General features: G+C 45.0%; 1 protein-coding gene across 1 annotated transcript; it reads right to left on the reverse strand.

The window, feature by feature from the left end:
- Positions 1–3,797: 3,797 nt before the first annotated feature.
- LOC121531364 (myoD family inhibitor domain-containing protein-like) lies at positions 3,798–16,522 on the reverse strand. The gene is made up of 4 exons (XM_041836605.2): positions 16,281–16,522; positions 15,783–15,872; positions 15,119–15,439; positions 3,798–4,634 (listed from the first exon to the last, which is right to left on the reverse strand). The coding sequence occupies exons 1-4, from the start codon at positions 16,351–16,353 to the stop codon at positions 4,363–4,365; spliced, it is 756 nt and encodes a 251-aa protein (XP_041692539.2). The 5' UTR covers positions 16,354–16,522; the 3' UTR covers positions 3,798–4,362.
- Positions 16,523–16,735: the final 213 nt, after the last annotated feature.

Consider the following 16,735-nt stretch of genomic DNA (forward strand, 5'->3'; position numbering starts at 1 on the left):
TTGTGTAAATCAAATGATACAACCCCCCCAAAAAATCCATTTTAATTCCAGGTTGTAAGGCAACAAAATAGGAAAAATGTCAAGGGGGATGAATACCTTTGCAAGGCACTGTACTTGGCCTTTCTGTACGATGTCTTCAAAATATTACATTTTGCGCTGGAATTGGATGTGGGAACTGGGGAACCCTTTTTCTCTCATTCGGGACAATATCTCTTCATAAATATCTTTATTTTCTATGTGCGTGATCTACACTGAACAAAAATATAAACACAACATGTGTCTGTCCCATGTTTCATGAGCTGAAATAAAAGAGCCCAGACACTTTCTGTATGCACAAAAAGTTTATTTCTCTCAAATTTTGTGCACAAATTTGTTTACATCCCTGTTAGTGAGCATTTCTCCTTTGCCAAGATAATCCACCTGACAGGTGTGGCATATCAAGAAGCTGTTTAAACAGCATGATCATTACACAGGGCACCTTGTGCTGGGGACAATAAAAGGCCACTCTAAAATGTGCAGTTGTGTCACACAACACAATGCCACAGATTTTGAGGGAGTGTGCAATTGGCATGCTGACTGCAGGAATCCCTCCAACGTCATTTTAGAGAATTTGGTAGTACGTCCAACCGGTCTCACAACTGCAGACCACGTGTATGTCAACGTCTAATGTCAACGTTGTGAACAGAGTGCCCCATGGCGGCGGTGGGGTTTATGGTATGGGCAGGCATAAGTTACGGACAATGAACACAATTGTATTTTATCGATGGCAATTTGAATGCACAGAGATACCGTGATGAGATCCTGAAGCCCATTATCGTGCCATTCATCCACCGCCATCACCTCATGTTTCAGTATGTTAATGCACGGCCATGTCGGAAGGATCTGTACAACATTTCTGGAAGCTGAAAAAGTTCCAGTCCTTCCATGGCGTACATACTCATCAGCCATGTCATTGAGCATGTTTGGGATGCTCAGGATCGACGTGTAGGACAGTGTGTTCCAGTTCCCAGCAATATCCAGCAACTTTGCGCAGCCATTGAAGAGGAGTGGGACAACATTCCACAGGCCACAATCAACAGCCTGATCAACTCTATGCGAAGATGTGTCACGCTGCATTAGGCAAATGGTGGTCACACCAAATACTGACTGGTTTTGTGATCCATGCCCCTACATTTTTTAAAAGTTATCTGTGACCAACAGATGCATACCTGTATTCCCAGTCGTGTGAAATTAGGGCCTAATGAATTTATTTCAATTGACTTATTTCCTTACTTGAAGTGTAACTCAGTAAAATCTTAGAAATTCTTGCATGTTGCATTTATATGTTTTTGTTCAGTATTTCGATTGGACTGAGGCATCCGACCACAGTGCCAGTAGGCACTTGGTGTCGAATGAAGACATGATCTTAATTCTGGAGGAATTGTAGAGGTATCGTTGTCCATAATTACTATCTCAACTGGCCTGTGTGATTTTTTTGAGAGGGTGGCAACACCGTGACGTTGGCCAAATTGCTACGCTTTCATTGTCAGGATTCGTTTACACTTCAAGGATATCCATACAAGATGCGTCTTCGACTACCTCCGGGGTGGGGGGGTCAGGAAGATCTAATCACAATCAGATCACAATGCATCTTTTGATTGTGCCCACATTTGTCGACAGGTGTAGACAATCAGAATGTGGACAAGATCAGGACAACAGACACATATTAGAACCAGGTATGAATGGGGCTTTAATGACCAAAAGGGTTGTGTGCTAGTTGGGCATATGAGGCCTATGCATTAGGCCAAAGTGGTACCATAATCCATTGGACCATGGGTGAGACAAATTGAGGGGGACAAGTGAAACAAACATGAGTGTTTATTTGCTTGTATATGGTCACCAAGCTCTAAATTAAATGTCATCACTGTTATTTGTCATTTGCAGAAAGCAGAATCAAGATGTGTTGTGGGTAAAAGGGACACTTTGATTCAATATTTTTGCTCAAACGTGCCTTTAAATGAGCCTCTTTCAGCAAGCCTGGGACAGCTTGACAGTGTTGTCTTTTGGTTGGGCTTTGTTGTATTTTTGGCTATTTACACCTGCCTCTTAGCTGTCATCATTTGCAAAGAGCTTAAAGGAGCCGACATCGATCTTCAAGCCGTCGCGTTTTCAAAAGACCCCTTGATGTTTTGGAATTTATCTCCCTAAAATCACACACAGGATAAACATTACATTTATTGCCTCCTCTTGTCAGCTTTGTGCGTCGACGCCAGGCGTCCTTTCATGTTGTAAGTGCTTTATCTGATACATATGAAAAGGAATTAAAAACTGAGCTGACACGTTCGACATTGCTCCATCCCATAGCTGTAAAGGATTGTGAAGGTAGGAGTCAAAGCAGGAATCGTACACGGAGAGAACCCAGACTGAACCACAGTGGAGTGAAGGGAGCCTCGTCTTTATACTGGGGTACATTGGGGTCAGAATCATTACAAGATTTTAATTGCTAATTTGCCCCACCATTATTTCATCTGCAATTACAGGATGCATATTTCTTGATGTTCAGGTGATCCCACAACAGTTAGAACATTCCAGTGGCTGATGTTTGTGGGAGGTAAATAATATTATTCACAAACATTTTCCACAAAGTTGCACTGTATGTTTGATTCATATTATTTATCCTCTATTTTACCCATAGAGAATACAAATATTGACAAATACACTACATGACCAAAAGTATGTGGACACCTGTTCGTCGATCATCTCATTCCAAAATCATGGGCATTAATAAGGAGTTGGTCACACCTTTGCTCCTATAACAGCCTCCACTCTTCTGGGAAGGCTTTCCACTAGATGTTGGAACATTGCTGCGGGGACTTGCTTCCATTCAGACACAAGAGAATTAGTGAGGTCGGGCACTGATGTTGGGCGATTAGGCCTGGCTTGCAGTTGGCGTTCCAATTCATCCCAAAGGTGTTCGATGGTGTTGAGGTCAGGGTTCTGTGCAGGCCAGTCAAGTTCTTCCATACCAATCTCGACAAACCATTTCTGTGTGGACCTCACTTTGTGCACGGGGGAATTGTCATGCTGAAACAGGAAAGGGCCTTCCCCAAACTGTTGCCACAAAGTTGGAAGCACAGAATCATCTAGAATGTCATTGCATGCTGTGGCGTTAAGATTTCCCTTCACTGGAACTAAGGGGCCTAGCCCGAACCATGAAAAACAGCCCCAGACCATTATTCCTTCCCCACCAAACTTTACAGTTGGCACTGCCAGATGGTGAAGCGTGATTCATCACTCCAGAAAACGTGTTTCCACTGCTCCAGAGTCCAATGGCGGTGAGCTTTACTCCACTCCAGCTGACGCTTGGCATTCCGCATGGTGATCTTAGGCTTGTGTGCGGCTGCTCGGCCATGGAAACCCATTTCATGAAGCTCCCGACGAACAGTTCTTGTGCTGATGTTGCTTCCAGAGGCAGTTTGGAACTCGGTAGTGAGTGTTGCAACCGAGGACAGATGGTTTTTACACACTACGCGCTTCAGCACTTGGCGGTCCCGTTCTGTGAGCTTGTGTGGCCTACCACTTCGCGGCTGAGCCGTTGTTGCTCCTAGACGTTTCCACTTCACAATAACAGCACTTGCCGTTGACCGGGGCAGCTCTAGCAGGGCAAATATTTGACGAACTGACTCGTTGTAAAGGTGCCATCCTATGACGGTGCCACGTTGAAAGTCACTGAGCTCTTCTGTAAGGCCATTCTACTGCCAATGTTTGTCTACGGAGATTGCATGGCTGTGTGCTCTATTTTATACACAGGTGGGGCTGAAATAGCCAAATATACTCATTTGAAGGGGTGTCCACATACTTTTGGTGATGTAGTGTATATCACGTGACCTTAACAAATAGCAGAGAAAATTGAATATGTTAGGTTTTACACGTTGAACAGGGACACATTAATGAGAGTGAATGTCCTTGTTGACAAACTGACTCAGAAGTTGTAGATATTGGGAAGCCCTGTCATGTACCCCACCAGTAGGCTAGATTCATTGTAATGACCAATGTCTCTGTGATGCGGACATACAGACCATTTTCTTTGTTAATTAGTCCTCTGACTCAATTACCTATAGCAATTACTCATAATTTAATGCATTGGCTGTGCGTTCACTTTAGCTGTATAGGCAAATCTCAGACCACTACCCACACATTGACCAGTGTTACTAATGATAGATTCTGACCATTCAATTTTTGTTGATCTGTCCTCTTGAAATTAACTGGAGTCATGGTGAAATGGTTGAACTGGGTGTATGATTGTACATAGCTAGCTACTAACTAGCACCAGTTCCATGTCTATGTCACGTGAGAAAGCCGGAAATTGAGGTTCACTACTAACTAACTCTTGTGGCAGAGCTCGCAACACTCCAGACAGAACTCCAGACACTCGGTGGGCTCGCAGCAGGACTCAAACAGGATCTGGTCGCAGTGGGTGTGGCAGTGTAGGTCCTCGACGGGTGCCTCCTGGAGGGCGGCACAGCAGCGGGAACAGCAGTGGCAGCAGGAGGAGCAGAAGGTGTGGAGGCAGGAGGAGCAGGCCTTCAACAGGCCCAGGATCAGTGTGGAGCACTGGCAGGACAGACAGGCCAGTACCAGGGGCAGGCAGCAGCCTACAGGCAGGCAGCGAGGGAGAGAGAGAATGGGAGGGAGATAGAAAAGGCATTGATTCAGTGACATACAGTACATTCAATGGGAGAGCCAAAGTAGATCAGGTCAGATTCTGAGTGCGTACAAATCTACAATAGAATCTAAAGTAGATCCAGTGGGATTCTGAATACATAAAATAAAGTTATTCTATACAAAACTACAATAGAATCCAAAGTAGAGCAGGTCATATTGTGTTCATACAAAACTACAATATAGTCATACAAAACACTACAATCGAATCCTTTGAAATCCATCGATATGCATTATTGTTGTGTTAAACCCTCTTCAGTACTGGGGTTAACAACTGCATTATTCACAATTAATATGATATTGTATTAACAATATATATGCCATCCAGAACTTCAAAGAGATGTTACCGGAGTGAGATTGTGTTTACATAAACTCAGTGCTTGATTACAGTCCTCAAACAATTTAAATAGTCACTGGTAATGAGCCACTGGAGCTGTCATGGAATAATTGCTCAGAAATTCAAACAAAGTACACATGAAATTGCATATATTAACCTCTGTAATTTTCATAATAGTGCGTCCGTTTTTGGCCCATCCACTGTACTGTAAGTGTATCGCCATTTTTTCCCTACCAGGAGCAGGTAGAGAGCGAGATAATGCAAATTAAGGCGTTTTATGCTGTTTACTCAAGTGAATAAATAAAACGATAAGATAATAGATTCCCCCTGGGAGAGGGAGTTCAGCTCGTCACTGCCTTACACACACACGCACACACACAGTTATGGTAATGATGCTTATGAACATGAAAAAGGGCTCATGTATGAGGCTACAGTATTGATTTAGTACATAACTCTATAAAAACAACAACAACATGAACACAACATGAAGACCTTGCCTTCAAAATGTACCCATCTTTGTTTAATGTTTAGTGTGTATCTGGCATCTTCATTGTGGCACATGGACTGTGTGTAACGTATACGCAGTGAGTCTGAAAGCAGGTGCAGATGGTGAGTTTTAATAAAAAATAAACATGAAGATAATACAAAACAGGAGATGCGTACTGAACGTAACCAAAACCAATACTGCCTGATGACTGAGGGCTATATGAAGGGAGAGTAATCAGGGTGGTGATGAAGTCAAGGTGTGCTTAACGATGGGGAGCAGGTGTGCGCAATGTGGGTTGCCAGGACCGGTGATTAGTACACCGGAGGGAGGGAGAAGGACCCCCCCCCCCTCCCCCGGTCTGGAAGGCGGAGATGGAAATCCCGGATGATGTTGGGGTCTAGGATGTCCGCCACTGGGACCCAAGAGCGCTCCTCAGGACCGTACCCCTCCCAGTCCACCAGATACTGGAGCCGTCCCCCACGACGTCGGGAGTCCAGGAGGGTCCTAACAGCATAGGCAGGGTCCCCTCGATGTCCAGGGGAGGTGGAGGGGTATCGCGGGGGACGGCATCAGCCAGGGGACCAGAAACCACCGGCCTGAGGAGGGAAACATGAAAGGAGGGTGAGAACCGGTAGTTGGAGGGGAGATCTAAACGATAGATTACCTCATTGACCCTCCGGAGGATCCCGGAGGATCTTGAAGGGCCCCACAAACCGGGGGCTCAGCTTCCGGCAGGGCAGGCGGAGTGGGAGGTTCCTGGTGAAGAGCCAGACGTGATCACCAGGATGGAACACGGGGGCCTCACTGTGGTGGCGGTCCGCCTGATCCTTCTGACGGCGGACAGCGCGCTGGAGCCTCACGTGGGAGGGGCAGGGACCTCGGTCTGGCCCGGAGTCCACGGAGCCAGGGCCAGCTGTTATCCCAGGTCGCACTGGAAGGGAGTCAGCCTGGTGGAAGAGTGACTAAGTGAGTTCTGGGCGTATTCCCAGCTCCTAGTTGGTCCTCTCCACCTGCCCGTTAGACTGAGGCCAGTACCCAGATGTGAGGCTGACTGTGGCCCCCAGCTTCTCCATAAAGGCTTTCCAGACCTGCGACGTGAATTGGGGACCACAGTCAGAAACTATGTAGACCAGAGACAGGGATATAACGGAAGGATTTAGAGAATCTGTCAACAACAACCAGAATAGTGGTAAAACCATCAGAAAGGGGGAGATCCATTACAAAGTCTATGGACAGATGTGACCAATGCCGCTGAGGCATGGGAAGGGGAAGTAGATTCCCTGTAGGAGTGTCCCGGGGATATTTAAATTGAGTACATACCGAACATGAGTTGACATAGTGGGCGACATCCTGCGCCAAAGTGGGCCACCAGTATTTATCAGAGAGGGATTGGATGGTGCGAGTGATACCTGGGTGTCCAGTGGCGAGGGATGTGTGTGCCCAGGTCAACAGCCGATTTCTCACCTCCATGGCGACGTAGATGCGCTCTCCAGAGCCTGGCGGATGTCCACATCTACGTCCCAAAACACGGGGCCAACGATAAGGGAGGGCCGATTGATGGGCTGAAGGACACTCACAGGGCCCTCCACCAACGTGGAACCACAGGGTTCTGGAAACCAGGTCCTCTGGCATCCTGGTCCCCAAGCGGTGATTCTCATCTTTGACCAGGAGATGGTGGGGTTATGAAGTTGGAGCCACGTGAGGCCGAGGATGACTTTATGTACGGGGCGGTGATGATGAGGAAGGGAAGGCTTTCCTGGTGCTTGGGTCCCACGGTGAGGGTGAGTGGAGCTGTGACATACGTAATTGTGCCAGATCCCAATGGTCGCATATCCAGGGCTTGGACAGGAAAAGGAGAGTGGGTATGAAGTTAAGTTCAGGGAGGAGGCGAGGGCCTGTTCGATAAAATTCCCCGCAGCACCAGAGTCCACTAGAGCTGTAGAGACAACACTTGAGGGAAAGCCAGCCAGTGAAACAGAAAGGGTTTGGCGGAGAACGATGATAATGGAATACTCACGCCTACCCTGGGAGATGGAAGGTCACGGGGCCGCCCCTCTGCTCTAGTGGACCCCGGGTTGGGACGCACCGGACACCACTGAAGCTGGTGCCCCTCCTGGCCGCAATAGCCCCAGCTGTCTCCAGCGACCCCACTCTGCCATGGAGAGGTGTGTGGCCCCTACCACCATGGGTTCAGGCTCTGTCTCAGGACAGCCAAAGGAGGGAGATGAGTGGCAAGGTGGACACCGGCGCTTCCGAAGAAGGTTATCCAGATGGATGGCCAGCCTAACAGTGGTTAGGTAAGTCAGAAGCTTGTGGAGCAGTGCTTTGTAAACAAAAAAAGCACAATTATGTGATCTACGTGACTTCAAAAGAGGTCCAGCCAACCTTTTGGTAAAGAATACAGTGATGAGTAATAAAACTGTCTCCTATGATAAAACGAAGGGCGCTATGAAAAACAGCATCCAGGGGTTTAAGCGTAGAGGCAGCTGCACTTTGATAATTACTATCACCATAATCAAGAACAGGTAGAAAGGTTATATGCTTCTTGCTGACTAGAGAGAGACAAGATGTTTCTTTAAAAAAAAGCCCACTTTAAATATGAGTTTCTTAACAAGCTGATTCTGATGTTTTTTAAACTATAAATCATTGTCAATCCAAATACCAAGGTATTTGTATGCAGGGACTCTTTCGATTATAGAACCATCCGATAAGTGAAGACGTAATCCATCTGAGACAATCTTACGAGAACTTGAAAACAACATATTGTATTGTTTTGCCCGTGTTAAGCACAAATTTGAAATCAGTAAGGGCTTTCTGCACAACTGCAAATTGGACTGTAGCCTTGTCACAGCCAGGTCAACAGTCGGAGCAAATGCGTACATAATAGTATCATCCGCATATAGAGGAAATTTACTATTTTTAACAGATTGGCCAATATCATTTATATAAATAGTGAGAAAAAAAAAAACAGTTCCTAGTATCGACCCCTCTGTCTGGTCTGGTCTGGTCGGGTGAGGTTGTGTTTTCTCTAGCGGGAGGTAAGCTTGGCTTCTTATATGGTGTTGAGTAAAGCTTAAACCATATATTTAGATTGTAGGTAGGTATTATAGTTAGGTATTGTAGGTCGTTTATCTAGGTAGTTATTGTGGGTTATTGTAGGTAATTATTGTAGGTAAGTATTGTATTCGGCTGAGCCCGGTGAAGCACGAGGCTAGCTTAACCCACTACCTGGACCAATAAAGCTAGCTAGCTAGCTAGCGGGTAGCTACTGGTAACTATTAGCAACTGTGGATAGTTGTTTCCAATGTTATTTCACGCTTAAGAGTACCTGTAATTATGCCAGCTAGCTACCTACCATTCAGCTGTTTTTCTAACCTCATTATCTGAAGCGTTAACGTTAGGAAGTTAGTAGCTACTGTACTCGAAATGTAGCTACCTGGATAGCTAACTAAACAATAGCTGGAACGACCCAGCTGTAATATGTGGAGACGCTTTCTCTCCATTGGGACAGACGCGAACTGGCTGAATCGATTCAGTGGCTAGCTTTGCACTTAACTGGCTAACAGTAGCTAATAAGGGTAAGTTATAACCTACATTTATTTTTGTTTTGTTTTTACATACTGGTAACAAGAGTCATTCAAGGGAATTCGGGACATGGATGACTAGTTAACGTTAGCTTGGCTCTCTCTGTGTGTTTCGTGCCGTGGGAGGAGGGTTGGTTCGTTGGCAGAGAGCAATGGCTAGCTAGTATGCTAACTATTCTAGCTAACTAACTGGCTGAATAAGTTGACGACGTACTAACTCAAACTGTCAAAACTAACCCAAAACTTGACACAACGTTAGACACGGACACGAATGATCTGTTTGGCGTGTTAACACACTGGTTTGTTGTAACCGAGTGTTGGTGCTAAACCGTGTTATTGGAGGCTGGCATGCTAGTTGGCTATGGCGTCATAGGATTCGGTGCCCTGGACGGTTTTCACGGAAGAATACTGTACCAAGTTAGCTAGCTGAATAAACTAAGTTACAGTCTATTCCTAGAAAACATTGAACCGCTGTAGTTTACAACAATTATAATTTCTAAAGTGGAAGTTGGGAGAGTTTCAGTGAAACGTAAGTGAGGGAGGCCCCGCTCCTGATCTCCTGATTCTGCCTCCTCAACCCTCCTCTCTTCCCTTTCTGCATCTTTTGACTCTCTATGTCCCCTATCCTCCCGGCCGGCTCGGCCCTCCCCTCCTGCTCCGTGGCTTGACGACTCATTGCAAGCTCACAGAAGAGGGCTCCGGGCGGCCGAGCAGAAATGGAGGAAAACTAGACTACCTGCGGACCTGTCATCTTTTCACTCCCTCCTCTCTACATTCTCTTCCTCTGTTTCCGCTGCTAAAGCCACTTTCTACCACTCTAAATGTCATGCCTCTGCCTCTAACCCTAGGAAGCACTTTGCCACCTTCTCCTCCCTGCTGAACCCCTCTCCTCCTCCCCCTCCCTCATCCCTCTCTGTGGATGACTTCTCAACCATTTTGAAAAGAAGGTTGACGACATCCGATCCTCATTTATTAAGTCAAATGACACCGCTGGTTCTGCTCACATTGCCGTATCCTATGCTTTGACTTCTTTCTCCCCTCTCTCTCCAGATGAAATCTTGCGACTTGTGATGGCCGGCCGCCCAACAACCTGCCAGCTTGACCCTATCCCCTCCTCTCTTCTCCAGACCATTTCCGGAGACCTTCTCCCTTACCTCACCTCGCTCATCAACTCATCCTTGACCGCTGGCCATGTCCCTTCCGTCTTCAAGAGAGCGAGAGTTGCACCCCTCCTCAAAAAACCTACACTCGATCCCTCCGATGTCAACAACTACAGACCAGTATCCCTTCTTCCTTTTCTCTCCAAAACTCTTGCGCGTGCCGTCTCTAGCCAACTCTCCTGCTATCTCTCTCAGAATGACCTTATTGATTCAAACCAGTCAGGGTTTAAGACTGGTCATTCAACTGAGACTGCTCTTCTCTGTGTCACTGAGGCTCTCTGCACTAATAAAGCTAACTCTCTCTCCTCTGCTCTTATCCTTCTAGACCTATCCGCTGCCTTTGATACTGTGAACCATCAGATCCTCCTTTCCACCCTCTCCGAGTTGGGCATCTCCGGCGCTGCTCACTCTTGGATTGCATCCTACCTGACAGGTCGCTCCTACCAGGTGGCATGGCGAGAATCTGTCTCCGCACCACGTGCTCTCACCACTGGTGCCCCCCAGGGCTCAGTTCTAGGCCCTCTCCTATTCTCTCTATACGCCAAGTCACTTGGCTCTGTCATATCCTCACATGGTCTCTCCTATCATTGCTACGCAGACGACACACAATTAATTTTCTCCTTTCCCCCTTCTGATAACCAGGTGGCGAATCGCATCTCTGCATGTCTGGCAGACATATCAGTGTGGATGTCGGATCACCACCTCAAGCTGAACCTCGGCAAGACGGAGCTGCTCTTCCTCCCGGGAAAGTACTGCCCGCTCCATGATCTCACCATCACGGTTGACAACTCCATTGTGTCCTCCTTCCAGAGTGCAAAGAAACTTGGCGTGACCCTGGACAATACCCTGTCTTTCTTCGCTAACATCAAAGCGGTGACCCGATCCTGCAGGTTCATGCTCTACAACATTCGCAGAGTACGACCCTACCTTACACAGAAAGTGGCACAGGTCCTAATCCAGGCACTTGTCATCTCCCGTCTGGATTACTGCAACTTGCTGTTGGCTGGGCTCCCTGCCTGTGCCATTAAACCCCTTCAACTTATCCAGAACGCTGCAGCCCGTCTAGTGTTCAACCTTCCCAAGTTCTCTCATGTCACCCCGCTCCTCCGCACACTCCACTGGCTTCCAGTTGAGGCTCGCATCTACTACAAGACCATGGTGCTTGCCTACGGAGCTGTGAGGGGAATGGCACCTCCTTACCTTCAGGCTCTGATCAGACCCTACACCCAAACGAGGGCACTACGTTCATCCACCTCTGGCCTGCTAGCTCCCCTACCTCTACGGAAGCACAGTTCCCGCTCAGCCCAGTCAAAGCTATTCACTGCTCTGGCACCCCAATGGTGGAACAAGCTCCACCACGACGCCAGGACAGCGGAGTCACAAACAACCTTCCGGAGACACTTGAAACCCTACCTCTTTAAGGAATACCTGGAATAGTATAAAGTAACCCTTCTTCCCCCAACAAAAAATAAAAAAAAGGTGTTTGTCCCACTGGCTATCATAAGTTGAATGCACCAATTTGTAAGTCGCTCTGGATAAGAGCGTCTGCTAAATAATGTAAATGTAAATGTACTTCAAGAAATTCAGACTTAACCCCATCAATCACTATGGCCTGAGTTCTGTCACTAAAATAATAATGAAGCCAAGAGCAGGCGTCAGAGCCCAGGCCAATCGAGGACGATTTGTTCAATAAAATAGCATGGTCGACAGTATCAAATGCTTTTGACAGGTCCACAAACAAGGCAGCACAATTCGTTTTAGCGTCTAAAGCATTGACAATATCATTAACAACTAATGTGGTCGCTGTGATAGTGCTGTACCCTGGCCTAAACCCTGATTGATCTATATTCAAAATACCATGCTCAGATAAAAAAAGAGCGAAGTTGCTTATTTTTTCCAAAGATACAAGAATTTTGGCTAGACATGGAAGCCTGGAGATGGGACTATAATTATCAAGATCACTACTATCCCCACCCTTATGGAGTGGCAGCACATAAGCGGTTTTCCATACTTTTGTAATATTTCCTGATAACAATGTTAGATTTAAACTATGGATAACTGAGGATTTCTTGGTATCTACAGTATAACAAGTATGGCGTCAAGGACCTCTTTTTCTGTGAATTGTTGAAATACATATATCATAACCATTGCTATTTCCTTTAGATACGGTCTTGGCCAACTTCCAATACTTAAAAGTGGAACTGACAGCATTTTAGCAACATGAAATCTTATAAAAAAATATATTCATATACACCCCCAGGAAGAATATGATGCCTTTTTATTTTTACATTGTCTGACAAGCGAGCACTTAGATATGGTTATTTTCACGTTTTCATACTTTCATAGAATGTTTGGGAATGACGTAGATAGAGTAAGGTATTTGTGCAAATTCTATAGCAATATATAGTGGGAAAGCGGCCGTGCGACACTGCAGTAAATAAAACCTAATAAAAACATGTCAGTCTTGTCCAAGACTGGACTCTACACAGACTGGTGCGCCATAACCAATCAGAGCTACAGTAGGCGTATATGCAAATAAGCCATTTTCCACATGGGCCTGCCATCATTCACTTTGAACTGGATTGTGTGTTTACAGGCAGTAGCAACAGCGCGACTTTAGACCATTAGAAAGCATTCGCCAAAAGCCACAAAATACACCTAAATGGATTTCTGCAAATATGTAAATACCACGGGAGTCCTCTTACATTTGGGAACTTTACAGTCCTATTGATCAAACAACCATGAAGAGGTAGGCTTTTTCTCCCTCCCTAAGATAAACAACTAATGTTAGCCAGAGCGAGATTAGTTCAAATCTAACGAGGAGTAGATAAACCCTCTCAAACCTTTTCAGCTTGTAGTTGGCCGTCAAAATTGCACTGATAAACGATAGGGAATAGTAGCCTGCTTGCCATTATGCAGCTTGCCTGCCAATGCATGCTTGTCCCAATCCATGTTTTGACAACTGAATGGGAACTGCCTGCCCGCCCATTTGATAGTTGTCAAACAAATGTATTTGGCATCGAAGAGATATGCATACTAACTGTGGATAACAGTCGTTCAAGTTCAGCATAGCTAGCTAGCTAGCTAGCAAAGTGATTAACATTTATTGTTAGCTAACCAAATGACACCTGCGTCTCTAGCTGTAGCCACTGAAAAATGACATCCTCCCAGCAGCTAGCTAGCTAACATTAGGCTCTGTGTTTTTAGCTTGCTAAATAAATAACTACATAAATAGATACGCTAGCTTATTAGCCACATTATGACTGACTTGTGATCATTGCCCTTGCTAGTTTGATTGTAGTGACATTCCCAGCCTTAGTTACATTTATTATTATTATATTACATTCTTCTGTTTTTGTCCAAAATATTGAGTCATTGAAACTGAAACAGTGCAGCCCAAATGGGTGGAGGCAGCAAACAATGTACCAAGCCAGCTGTGATTTACAACCTGTGGGGATCTAGATGTGATGACTAGCTTAGAAGGAATGCATTAATGATTAAACATAATGGGTTTGTACTGTACTGATATAAATTGTTTCACATAACAAGCTGTGATTCATGTGAGGAACGTTAGGGGGTAGGATGAGATAAGACTTGTATTTCTCACAGACACGAACACTGCCTCTTTGTGATCTGTGAACCGTCCAAGGACGTAGGTACAAGGAGTACAGGAGAACAGTGTCTATGGGTGCTGACTCTACAGGTTGTGATGATAACAACTTATGCCTGGCAACAGTGTGCAAAGGTAAAGCGCCAAGGGGCTGGGACCAACCTGTGCGCCAACGATTGGCTGAGTAAGTCTAAACCATGCTCAGTCTCTACTCTGATTGGCCAGCAGGGAGCGGGAACTATCTCTGTCAGAGTATTTGAAGAAGAACTCAGAACAATGGATCAGTTCTCTGAGTGCCCTGCGTGGTATTTCAGTGGACCCGTATATACGAACATCATATTTACCATTGAAGTGTTTTGCATTAATTAAAATACTAGTCTATTTTAGAAGACGTGTATTGACCTCTTTTGTTCCTAATACCAGATTTGAATTGACGCAACTTAACAAACCTGATAGCATTAATCTTTGGACTACCAAGAAATGTATTGGTGAATTATATTAATCATGCATTGAACTGCATCCATCTATTCTGCCAACAATGCCTTACTCCACGTCATGAAATTGAGTCAAATAGAACCTATTTTTAAAACCTCTTATAAAGTTGGTTTTGTAGCAGAAACTGGGAATTTGATATTTTTGACTGATATTATGATTGTCTGTTTGTTTCATATCTGCAAAGTAGTTAAAACGCTGTCAGTTCCACTTTAATGTATACAGCAAATAACGACATTATTGTCACCATAAAAGGTGAATGATGGGCATTTTTCAGGCAGAGTTATAATGCTTGTTCACAGTTTTATGACCGGTCTGATTTATGACGTGAAACATGCCTATGTATGCCGTGCTCCAAGTTGATAATTCTCAATATTTTTGTGCGTGTGCAGTCTTTTCAGAAATGGTGCATGCAGATATTTAGTGTACAATTTACACAACGTTTATAAATAAGGTCCCAGATCACTTTGGGGTCATATGTTAACAGAATGTGTATCAAGTGAGAATTTCAGCCTGATGCCGAAAAAGAAAGGACAATTATTGCCTACTTCACCCACATTTTAGCAACAAAAAAAAATGGTGTGTAGTTCCAGATGTTAGCTACACCACTACATAACAAAACAAGTTATTAACTACTGAAAACACTACCTAGATTTGAATTTAGTTGAACTACCACCAAGCTACTGCAAAAAGTAGTTAAATTACTAGTTGAACTACATTTAGTTCACTACTCCTCAACACTGCTACCTTCTTGTATGGCCCTAGGCTTGTGTGAGTTGTCTGTGCTGTCTCTGCTCTCCTTCCTGCTGCTTCTGCTGTCCTTGCTGCTGTGTCTCTGGACATACAGACTGGAGTCCTGTGCTCTGCTCATGGCCAGGGAGAGGGGGGACAGCCTGTGGTCCGTGCCCCGCCGGGTCTCTGCCTCCGGGAGCCCCAGAGCAGAGGGTGCAAGCCCAGTGTGGAAGTCTGTATGGAGGTCACTGTGGCGCCTGGTGGTAGCCCCTATCTCTCCTCCAGAGGGTCCCAGAGCGGATGTTGCAGCCAGCAGAGCCAAGGCCCGAGGCTGGGCTGGAGAGAATAGTCACATTAGATAACATGCCTTTTCATTTCTTCCCCCAGACAGATTTAGTGGAAGTTAGACAGGAAGGAGACATATGGTTCCCCATTTGATGTGAATGGTATGACTTGAGTCACTACTCTCGGCCAGTTTTAGAATATGAATGGTATGGAAGCCTCCCTCACATTTTTCTCACTGATTGACTCAGCTGACATACTGATGATAATTACTTCCCTTTCAAGTACTAGACCTAGACTAAAAGGCATGCAATGGAGATTATTAATTGAAAGTGCAGTTGCAGTTGGTTTGTCTACATGCCTACTGTCATTATGTCCAGTCAGGGTCATCACTTACTTGTGATGAGGTTATTGTTGGTGGTGTTCTCCCTGGTCATGTGACTTTGTGCTGGAATTTCCCTCTGCAGTGTGATCGGAAGTGTGTTACCTTAAAAGAGAGCCAACAAAATACACTTTTTAAAATGTATGGACAGTACAATGAGTACAAAATTATGGGATATTTGATAAGCGCATTGTCTTATCATTATAATGAACAAATTATCCATTGTGCTTGAACACATTTGTTTCTATTTTATAGAATATCAGCCTGGGTGCTGGAATGTTTCTGTATACAACGCTATATTGCTAGCTCAACAAGACATCGATGAATGATTTGGCTAAAACAGAAATAAACTGGCACTTTGGCTAGTAAATTACTTCATAATACCATTCTAATTCATCAAGCTATACATTTTCCATAAACATTTGAATACCTAAATATTCAAGTAACATTACCATGTGGCATAACATTGACTTATAGATTTTGTAAATGAACAAATGTAGAATATATTCTTACCTTGTTCCTGGTGTCCCTCCATAGAAGGTATTTCCACTGTCACGTCAACAGGAGAATGGTCTTCTATGGACATGTCTTCTCATGACTGGTAGCTCACTAACACACTTTCTAACAGGTTTAAAGGAGACAATACCTCTCAGAGATATTCAAACTAAAACGAGTAATGTCCCTGCAATGCTTCCCATTAAGTTTTTCTCCTCCTCTCGCAGTCATGGACAAGAAATCAGCGCACCTCCTCACAACTCAATGCTACCAGCCAACTGGTGTGAGTCATAGCTCAACTGCCCCGTGTGTGTTTGTTTGTGTGTATGTGACTTCTGTACGTGTGTCACTTTTAATAGACACTGGGGTAACGCCTTTAGTTCCTACTTAGTAAAAGATCAGAGCACTTCATTTAGGCTCCAATAACAGAACAGCTTGATCATGGAGTAGTGAGGACAGCAAAGGTACAGCTG

Source organism: Coregonus clupeaformis, chromosome 19 (assembly GCF_020615455.1).
Source record: "Coregonus clupeaformis isolate EN_2021a chromosome 19, ASM2061545v1, whole genome shotgun sequence".
In the NCBI taxonomy this organism is placed as follows: domain Eukaryota; kingdom Metazoa; phylum Chordata; class Actinopteri; order Salmoniformes; family Salmonidae; genus Coregonus; species Coregonus clupeaformis.